This window comes from Acyrthosiphon pisum, chromosome A1, assembly GCF_005508785.2.
Source record: "Acyrthosiphon pisum isolate AL4f chromosome A1, pea_aphid_22Mar2018_4r6ur, whole genome shotgun sequence".
Classification (NCBI taxonomy): Eukaryota; Metazoa; Arthropoda; class Insecta; order Hemiptera; family Aphididae; genus Acyrthosiphon; species Acyrthosiphon pisum.
In genome coordinates, this window is record NC_042494.1 from 19,932,823 (window position 1) to 19,943,317 (window position 10,495).

The window sequence follows — 10,495 nt, forward strand, 5'->3', positions numbered from 1 at the left end:
ACCATAAGGAATAGATTGGCAGGTAACCCATTTACCCGTCGACCATTCGTTGGCATTGTTGTATAGTCTACCTAGGTAACAGGTATCAACGATTTCTTAACACGTATCTACAAACTCTATACAGGACTACACGTAAGTACTAAGTACTGATAATTTGTAATCTTACGAAATTTGTACCAAGTTTTGCAATCTCAATCTTTTACGATTTATATTTTATTGCACGTTTATGTAACATAATAATATTCGAAAGTTGTCAACGTGTGTTGTATACTTTAATTGTTGTGTAAATTTTAAAACGAGTAAGTTTGTAATCTCTTAAATTCCTATCGATTTTAATTTATTTTTACATTTTAAAGTCATAATAATCAATTGTCCTTACAGGTTTATTATAATTTTATTTTGGATCTAAGTAGACAGTAATTGTAATTACATCTTACCAGGCACAATGTCTAATCAAATTGTTGGCAACGAGAGCAACAAGGAGAATGCCCCGGAAAATGAAGAAAAGAAAATTCCCATATTTTCAATTGAAAGTATCCTTTTCTATTATCAAACTGTTTATTATTTTACGCCTATTATATGGGAATGGGTTAAAACAGTTTTTCTCTTCATGTACAAAATAAAAAAAAATAATAATAACTTGTGTAAAGGATTTTATGCATAATGTCTTAATTTTATTATAATAATATGATAAAGTGATTTTCATACTCATATTATTTACAAATAACATTTTTTTTTTGGTTTTTCTAAGATCATTTGTCTCTTTCACTGTCACTATGCATCTGTACCTCATGCTTACCTTTCTCCATCTCTGATTTGGGATTTCTAGGACCTTAAGATCTCTGATTCAGTTGTTCTACCGCTACTTATAAATACTTATTATTCAATAAACGGTTCACTCATAAATACATTTAATGTTATGAACTATAGTACTTGCAAATATATTTGTAGTACTGTAGGTTGCTCATAATTAATAAATACAATTTTTTTTTCTACAGTGATACATTAATTTTACAAATTATACAAGACATACATTTTTACTATAGTTCAGCGGTCCCCAACCTTTTTTTCCTTCTGTACCCCTAAGCTTAATATTTTTCTAGATTGTACCCCTCTTAATATTTTTAAAATTGTTTCACATAACCACTTAAAACATTTAATTAAAAATAACAATAATGTAATATAATGTAATAATGTATGTATTATTATATTGAGCAATAAGACACAAAAAATTACTTATTTTACTTATTTAATAAACAAAAAATTTAAATAAAAATAATTAGTAAGATCCTTGACCTTGTTTCAAATTACATATTTTTTAATATCAAGCTCAAATGATGCGAGATATGATCTTAAATCTGGAGCTGCGTTTAGTTTATTTCTATACTTATTTTTAGTAAAGATATATGAAGAAAACGCTCTTTCGACCAACTCTGTACTAGTAAATAGCAATAGGAACTCAATTGCCTTGTCAGAGAGTCGCTTATATTCGTTTCTAATATCTACCGAAAAATTAATAAGTTGTTTTTTTTTAACTCACTTTTTAAAGTTGTGTCACATAAAAGTTCTATCAAGTTTTCTTTTTCTATGATCGATAAAGATGTAGCTTTTTGAAAGATTTGAAATCCAATTGTTTTCTTTTTCAGGTTTAGAAAAGTATTTTTTGAATGATAATTTTAACCTTTCCAGATGTTCAATTATGTTTTTCTTAATTTCCCGAGACATAACTAGTTTATTTTCAGATAGAAAATTGTGCAACGTTTCAAATAGCTCAAGTTGCCAATTTCATACATACCTTCCAAAAATATATTTTTTTAACCATTAATTTAATTTTATCCAAAACACTGAAAATTGTTATTGAATTTTTTTGAAGTGCCAAATTTAAATTGTTTATTTGTAAAAAAATATCAGATAAATATTTTTCCGCCATTACTCAATTTTTTTTTCGCGTACCCCTAGAGGTACTCACGATGATCTCAAGGGGTACGCGAAAAAAAATTACCCCTTGTTGGGAACCGCTGCTATAGCTATCCCATGAAAGAATAATTAGTCCGCCGTACCGATTCTCGTCAGTGCTACGTATCCCTCACCAACTTCCCGGTGTTAGCGTGATCACATTGTTCTCGACGCACCAATCGAATCATTTGTGATGCGCGATATTGTTTGTTCTCTCGTGGGTTAGAGTATAGGTATATGTACCACTTGATATTAATTATATTATCATGATAACTTTTATGGCCTAGGTATACTATATATGATTAAAAACAGATTTTGTTACAGAACTAAAACTTTGTTAGCTTAAAAACTGTGTAGGTCATAGGATATGTTTCTGTTTGGTTGTAACTTGTATTTTATACCTAACAGTGGTTATCCATCTATTAAATACATTGAGCACAAATCTATTAAACTAATGTTCAGTTTGATGAAATTTAAAAAAAAAATTGGTAGGAACCTAACCTACCTTACTTATATTTAAATTTAAATATTCCTTAATAATTTTCAAACAGTATTAAAGATTATTAAGGAAGCCCAACAGCAACATGGCTTAAGGCATAATGATTATCAAAGATATAGGTAAAAATTAAATACTAAATACCTAGTATATGTTTTTAGTAAACATTTTTGAAAAATACACTAAAAATATTCATTTTTAATTTATAGAGGTTATTGCACCCGACGTATCAGACGTTTACGAAAAGTTATGCATTTACAACAGGGTGATCGAAGACATTTTCGCAAGAAAAATGTTACAGAAACCAATTTGACAGATGAAAGGTGAAGAAATTCATATTTATTAAAATATTAAATTACTTAATAATTACAATGTATATAATTTAGAGCTGTATACATACCGTTGATGTTAGCTGAAAGAGCATGGAGTTATGCAATGCAACTAAGAGTTGAAGCTAATACAGAACCAAGAAAAAAATTTCATTTGGTGTCTAGATTAAGAAAAGCTGCTAGTTATGCAATACAACTTCAAAAACTTTGTGAGGTAAAATTATTATACTATTATGTGTTAAAATCAGTATACGCTGTGATATATAATTTATATTTCGGCTAACAATAAATTTCCAGATTTTGTTTGATTGAATCTGAAATATATTGATAAACTATGGGAGAAGTTTTCCTAATTGTGAGTCGCGATTTTTTTTTTTTTTTGGTCGGTCGTAAAGTTTTAAAATAAATATATATTTATTTATAATATTAAATTACCATAGTATATAAAGAAAGAAAAAATACATTTTTAACATAATTTGTTGAATGATACTTTTAGGTTTAATTGATTTAATTTTTGCTGAAAACATTGCATTTATTATAATAGTTCACCTATAGATTTATATCAGAATTTATTTTATTTTTTCTCAATAATAAAAGTACTTGATATTTTTACTTTTGACTCTTTAGAGTACTAACGAAAATCAGTTCTTCTGCACATCACCACGCGACACTGCCACAGGAGAATCGGCTTTGATGGCATGGTGATATGGGAGGGGGGTGCACAGATTCTCTCGTTTGACAGTGTATAAATTCATTTTCCTGTCAGAATAAATATTGAAGTTGAAATGCACTTGAAGAGTTAACATTTTGAAATGTTTCTATAAACCTGTATCTAGTAAACAATATTATTTTTATATAATGATAAATATTATTATTAATCCCATAAATGTATATTAGTACTTCTAGCTTCTAAAAAAGGTCTTGATTCAATTTTTCAATCCAATAAAATTTGGCTGAGGGAATTTTGTGTTGCCTGTAAAAATAATCACATTATATGTTTTGATAAAAAAAACTTACATTGGTAATAATACATTACCTAATTTATTTTAACAAACAATATTATTTCAAAATAATCTGTTCAAGGTGTTCAATAAATATTAAATTAATTTACATTTTTAATGCATAATTTATAATTTATTTTGACTGCCATGTTTTGTTATATATTCTATTCTTAGTTAATTTATTTTAATAAAAATAAAAACATTATAGTCTGAAAAATTTGATGCTCGTACTCAACTAGAAACTCAAGCTTATGTGGCTTGGTGTGAAGGAATGTTGCAATTTGAACTACAAGAATGGAAGCCAGCCATAGAAAACTTAAAAAAAGCTCAGTAAGTTAAAATTTCTAATTATTACTTGTTTTTTTTTTATTGTAATGTTGTATAGAAACATTACTATTTAGTATTTACAGATCATTATTGTTTTCATGTAATTCGACATAGTTTTATTACAGTTATATATCCTCTAACTGAATGTGAAATTTTTAACATAATTTATTAATAATTTTGATATAACATATTTTTTTTTTTTCAGAATGATTTATGAAAAATTAGCATCTGCACTAAATGAAGAAGATGCTATTTTATATAGAAATCGATATGAAGAATTAGAGCCAAGCTTGCGTTTCTGTGCTTATAATATTGGAAATGAGACAGATGTTAATCAACTATTACACTTGCGTAATCAAGCACAAGGGGATTTATTAGTGACATTGGATGTTAGTCACTTTTATTAGTAAAATAAAGGATATCACAGTTACTTAAATAAATTATACATTTATATAGACTTTGATGGCGCAAACAAGAGATTCATTAAGTGAAGTGACTTGGAGAAATCGTACTGTGCCCGTAAAAAATTCTCGTGTAAGGACTTTCTTATTAGCCAATCGTGATTTTAATAGTTTGTTGGACAAATGCACTACATTAGCTGAAAAGAGTGATTCATTGGAACAACATTTGATGGACTGTAAAGATGCTATGCTAGCAATAAGAGATGACATTAAAACTGAACAGGTCAGTTATTTAAAGTTACTTTACATTTGTGTTTATAGATTTAAATTGTTTAATATATATTTTGTTTTGCAGAAAATGGATGGTTCTTCAACTTCTTCAGCATCATCATTACAGTATCTTCATACTTATTTGTCATTCATTCGTTTGGAAAGATCAATACAACGTAATTTGTTGTTAATTGAAAGTGCATTGGAAAATGATGGCAAACAAGGAACAATCGTATGTTAAATGTGGTTTTAAAATAATTTTTATTTATACTATATAATAACTGTATATTTATTCTGATTATATACTTTTTATTATTTATTAATAATTGTTATTTTAACATAGGGGAGTAAGAAACTTCAAGATGTAACTAGGTTATATGAGATTTTGATACAAAATATTTTGGAAGAACAACAATTGCCTGGTTTGGAAGACGATTCAGATTTTCAAGAAAAATTGACCATTAAAGCTAAAGCTTACAAAGCATTCAGGTAGATACTTTAACAAATCTTTCACCATAGTACTTTTCTATACATTAATTGTTATTATCTGATTCTAAATTATGGTGTTTTTTTTAGATGTTATTATATTGGTCAGAGTTTAAGTACTCTTCATCGTTGGAGGGATACAATGGCTATGTATGAACGAGCATTGCTTCACATATCTTCTGCTATTAATCAAGTCGATGATGATTTAAAGACTCGTTTGAGTAACTTGGTGAACACCATTGAGTCTTCCAAATACTGCGCTCATGCTCAAAGTGTTCTCGAACAAGATAATGAGGAAGAATTGGATAGTTTGAAAAATGCTAAACTGCAAAAGGTAGTATTTTTGCATATTTTCATTGTACAACATCAATTTTATTTTAAATGTTAATTTATTTAAGATGCCTTTAACAAAACGTTTGGATGAATACTATGAAGATTCAAGTATATTGGGTAAAGATCCAAATGTCATCAAAGTACCACCTGAAATGGAAGAAATACCGTGCAAGCCATTGTTCTTTGATGTCGCATTAAACTTTGTTAAACTACCAGTGTTCAAGAAACAACAACCAGTTTCTGACCCAGCTAATAAAGAAGGGATTTCCGGGTTTGTGAAAGGTCTGTGGGGTTGGGGTGGAAAAAAATAGTGAACGTTTAATAAACACATTTATATTTTTGAACTTTTACATCCAAAAATTAATATGGATAAAATTCTGTACATTCAAATATTATTTTATCTTTCAACATAGTTTAAATATTAAAAGTTTGTTCAAATAATGACAATATTTTATACATAATTAAATTTATGATTAATTCATTTTTTCTATATTATGTTTAGCTGGTAAAATATAATAATTACTGCTAATGAAAGTAAAGTTGTGTTTTTTATAACACGATGTTTAATATTAAGGAAAACATTGTTAATAGCTAATAACATGATACATAATATTTACAAAATTCATAATAATAATTTGGTAATGGTATATTTGATATTATAATGTTGATGATATATAATGCACTCACGTATAATATTTTAATATTTAGTTTTTAAGCGACAGTAGTTGCAAGAGTTGAATATAATATCCAAAATATGTACACGGATGAAAATCAATAAAATATACAACAAATTTGCAAATCTTTTTTTCCTTCTGGTTATTTGTTCGTCTAGCACGTCTGCCCACCGCTTTTATCTCTCCTAGCCGCGTGACTCCTAGCATGCTTCCTCAAGTGATCTTTCCTGTAAAATGCACGGCCACACTCTATGCAAGCGTGCCGTTTCTCACCCGTGTGCACCACCTTGTGCAGGGTCAGCTGCTCCTTGCGCTTGAACGCTTTGCCGCACACCGTACAGGCGTACGGCCTTTCCGAACTGTGACTCTGTCTATGTCTCGTCAAGTGGTCCTTGCGCTTCAACCCTGCCCCACAAATGTCGCACACAAACCGCCGTTCCGTTGCATGTGTGCCCAGGTGTTCCTCTAGCAGATGCTTGTCCAAGTATTCGGCCCGGCATTCCGGACACCCGAACATGGTGGTGCCATCTGCGCAGCTCGTTATCCGTATCTGGCCGGGCTTCGGCTTGACCTGAGGCGGCGACGACGTCGTCGTAGTAGGCGGACAGCGGTCAATGGCGGCAGCAGCTGCAGCTGCTGCTGCTGCGGCGACTGCCGTTGCGTTCGTTTGTCTGCCTTGTTTTCTCCTCTTCTTCGGCGGTTTCGTCTCGTCGCGCACGTCCTTGCAGACGGCCTCTCCCGAGTACTTGAGGAAGTGGTGCAGGGTGAGCGTGGCCGGCAAATGAGACAGGTAATCGGCCACGGTCGACCCGGGCGCAGCGATGCTCTGCCATGACGGCGGCATGCCGTTGGGCTGTAGCGTCACTTCGCCGTCGTTGGCGTACTGTTGTTGCGACCCACTGCCGTTGAAGTGAACGCCACTGATGCCCGCGAAATCCTGGTCAATTTGCAGCGGGCCGGAAGCGAAGTGGGTACCGATCATGGCGAAGTCCATCTGCTGGAGAATGTCACTAGAACGGAACGTGGAAGTCATTGTCGTAGTCTACCGGTCTGTTGCCTGGAAATATGAAAACGGCGTACGCGTTTATCATCAACGCAGCTTCTCGGTGGACGGGACGACGCACGTCCGAGAGACCGAGACCGCCGCTGCGATTGTCACGAAAATTGAAAAACGCGATACAAGATGGCCGCTTTGATTTCGTATATATAATCAATAAAGTATTAAACGAACGAAAAGAAAAACCGTAAGTACGTACGCCTTTCCATGAGCAACGTTTTGGCGCCTTTTCAAAAAACTACCCTTCCGGACCCCATTATCAACTACCGCTATGCTGATTGCCCGCACGTCCTACGCACCGCAGGGGCGCCATTTCAGTTTTTTTTTTTAAGGTGTGCAAACAATTAAAGAGGCCAATTTTTTCCCACCTCCAGGCCAATCGTTAAAAAAACGTTTCTAGTGTTTTCAGTTTTTCATCACAGATTCATTACAGTATCAAAAACATATTTTTATAGTTAACACATTACATTTTACCGTTCATACATTCTGTGTATATACTGTATAGTGTATAGTAAAGATATTTTTAGATAGAATAGATGCATATTATTATTATTATGTCTTTTGTCTATCAGTAAGACAGTAGCCACTTTCCACTTACACATATTTGTGTGTGCCAGTGGATAAAGTGATACCGATATCAATTTATCAATTATCAAATTAAAGAACACAATATTATAATATTATTTATGATTATCGGTGAATAGCTGCGGTGCATGCACAATTAAAGATTGGCAAACTGAAGGCCATCTGGCAATAGTATTAATTAGGCCTAGGCCAATTGTGGACAACAAAATTACAGGGTGTGCGAGTGTACACCCTGCCCCCCCCCCCCCAAATGGCGCCCCTGAGTCGCACCGTCCACGAAGTTACAAACCACCAACAATGGAGGCGCGAACTGTTAATTGTTAGTATAAATTACGAGCACCGCATTCTATTAATTAATTTAAATTACGACCACTTCGTACACTCGTCCCTGGCCAGTCGTGGTGGCGCCAATGTGTTGGACTGCAGGGTGAGCCTGGGCCCAACCTTAGATGTCTCGGCCACAACCCTAAGATTGGTAGTGGCGCATTTAGATGGTGGGGTGTTAGGGGGGGGGGGGGTAATTACCCCGAATGGCATTTTTCGGGGAGCAATTTTGCACTGCAATACAGCATTTTTCGGAGACATTCGATTTTAGCGGGCGATGTGTCTTCAAAAATATATTGTTACCAGGGCCCCGCGATCTATGGGGCCCCTAGCTCCTGCCAGATCACCAACCGATTTGGAAGAATTTGCAAAAATCTATTACGAAGATGTTAATGAGGCAGAGTTGGAAATGGAATGTCTGCATTTAAAAGGATACCTGGAACATGTTTATAATGAAAATTAAGAAACTGATAATAAATTGGGAATATATCATCTTTAGAATAAAAAAAATTGAAGTCACATTGCCAAATGTAGTACCTAATTGCATTGAGCATGATGGTAACTAACTGCAGTGGAAAACGCTCTTTGTCCAAATTGAAACGAATTAAAAATGAATTAAGAAGAACAATGCTACAAGAAAGATTGAACAGTTTCTTGTTAATGTCAATAAAATGTGATATAGTCAAAAACATTGACTTCAAATAAGTAATTTACGATTTTACCAATCTTAAATCTATAAAGGTATTTCTTCAATAAAAATAGAATGTTCAACATTTCCTGGTTACTTTACAATTACTTTTACATTTGTATTATACTACCTATATTGCAGGCTATATTTAATGTGAAATGAAAAAAAAATAATAATTTACAGTTAAATTAATGTAGACTAGAAGTTCCCAAAAGTGGGTCGCGCTATATTTTTAAAAAATACATACTTTTCGTTGATGTTGAAAGTTCAAATTCAGTTTTATCTTCAATCATTATCTGCGAGAGCGACGATTACGAGTTTATAGCGACCAAGTTAAAACGACGCAACCAGATAAATAGTTATTGAAAAGATAACGGTTTATCTGAAACAAATTAATAGGCACCTGAATGATCCTCTGATCTAGACTTTTTCTTATTTACCACCTTCCTATTTACATGTTTTAATAAAATAATGTTCTGTCCCAGTTGTAGGGGCTCCATTATACCACTGCCCAGGGCTTCAAAAAAGTTAAAGCCGGCCCAGGAACCAGCTAGTTGTACGATTTTAGCGGTTTTTGGCTAATTCAGGACAGACATAAGAAAGAAAAAAATATGTTTAAGATCTGAAAAGATGCATTATATATATAATATATATTATTAATTAATTTAAAATGTATTCATATTCGATGGTAATTTCAAAGGCACTTAATAGAAAATAAATCGACGCAATCAGAATAAGATACCAGAGGGTCGTATATCAAACATGGTAGTTTGTACAGGAGAGCGTTTTTAATATTTAATAGCTATTACCCAGAGTAGGGCGTTATTCGAATGAAATTTTATTTAGATGATTATTTAGATGATATTTTATTCGAATAAATTATTATTCGAATGATTTCTTCACGATTATTCGAATAAAAATGTATTCGAATAATTTTCAAGCGTTATTATTCGAATAAAAAATTATTCGAATAAATTTCAAACGTTATTATTCGAATAAAAAATTATTCGGATAATTTCTAAACGTTATTATTCGAATAAAAAATTATTCGGATAATTTTAAAACATCATTATTCGAATAAAAAATTATTCGGATAATTTTCAAACATTATTAATCGAATAAAAAATTATTCGGATAATTTCCAAACGTTATTATTAGAGTAATTTTCGTTAATTTTGTTTGGTAACCGTAGGCAGTGGCGGATTCAGGGGAAGGGTACAGGGACACGTGCCCCCTATCAATTTTCTATTGAACATTTTTTTTATGTTACTACGAGTATCATATACATGAAAAATACAGTAAATAAGAGTAATACTACCTACTAGTATAATAATTATTTACATTTAAACTGATAAAAAGAGTTACAGCTTAGTTGCTTGATGCTTATCGATATATATTTATAACCATTTATAACCCCTCCCCCTATCAAATTTTCAAGATCCATCCCTGACCGCCTGACCATAGCGTTGGTAATTAAAAAATAGTTGGCATTGTATTTTAAATTACATGATGATGATTGTAAATGTTATTTTATTCAGAAAAATGTAAAATATTATATATAAAACAGA

General features: G+C 32.2%; 2 protein-coding genes across 3 annotated transcripts; one reads left to right on the forward strand and one right to left on the reverse strand.

Moving 5' to 3' along the window:
• Positions 1-5: 5 nt before the first annotated feature.
• On the forward strand, positions 6-6,403 carry LOC100166002 (signal recognition particle subunit SRP68). Of its 2 annotated transcripts, none has more exons than XM_003247586.4 (12): positions 6-132; positions 382-533; positions 2,508-2,574; positions 2,662-2,775; positions 2,839-2,995; positions 3,991-4,112; positions 4,315-4,498; positions 4,566-4,793; positions 4,866-5,012; positions 5,124-5,269; positions 5,357-5,600; positions 5,665-6,403. In XM_003247586.4, exons 2-12 carry the CDS (start codon positions 446-448, stop codon positions 5,908-5,910), a joined length of 1,743 nt encoding a protein of 580 aa, XP_003247634.1. In that variant the 5' UTR covers positions 6-132; positions 382-445; the 3' UTR covers positions 5,911-6,403. The 2 variants fall into 2 exon arrangements, with proteins under 2 accessions (XP_003247634.1, XP_001943603.2); XM_001943568.4 differs by lacking the exon at positions 6-132 and adding an exon at positions 146-299.
• Positions 6,404-6,426: 23 nt separating this feature from the next.
• LOC103310619 (zinc finger protein 574) lies at positions 6,427-7,562 on the reverse strand. The gene has a single exon (XM_008189423.3). The coding sequence runs from the start codon at positions 7,304-7,306 to the stop codon at positions 6,428-6,430; it is 879 nt and encodes a 292-aa protein (XP_008187645.1). The 5' UTR covers positions 7,307-7,562; the 3' UTR covers position 6,427.
• Positions 7,563-10,495: the final 2,933 nt, after the last annotated feature.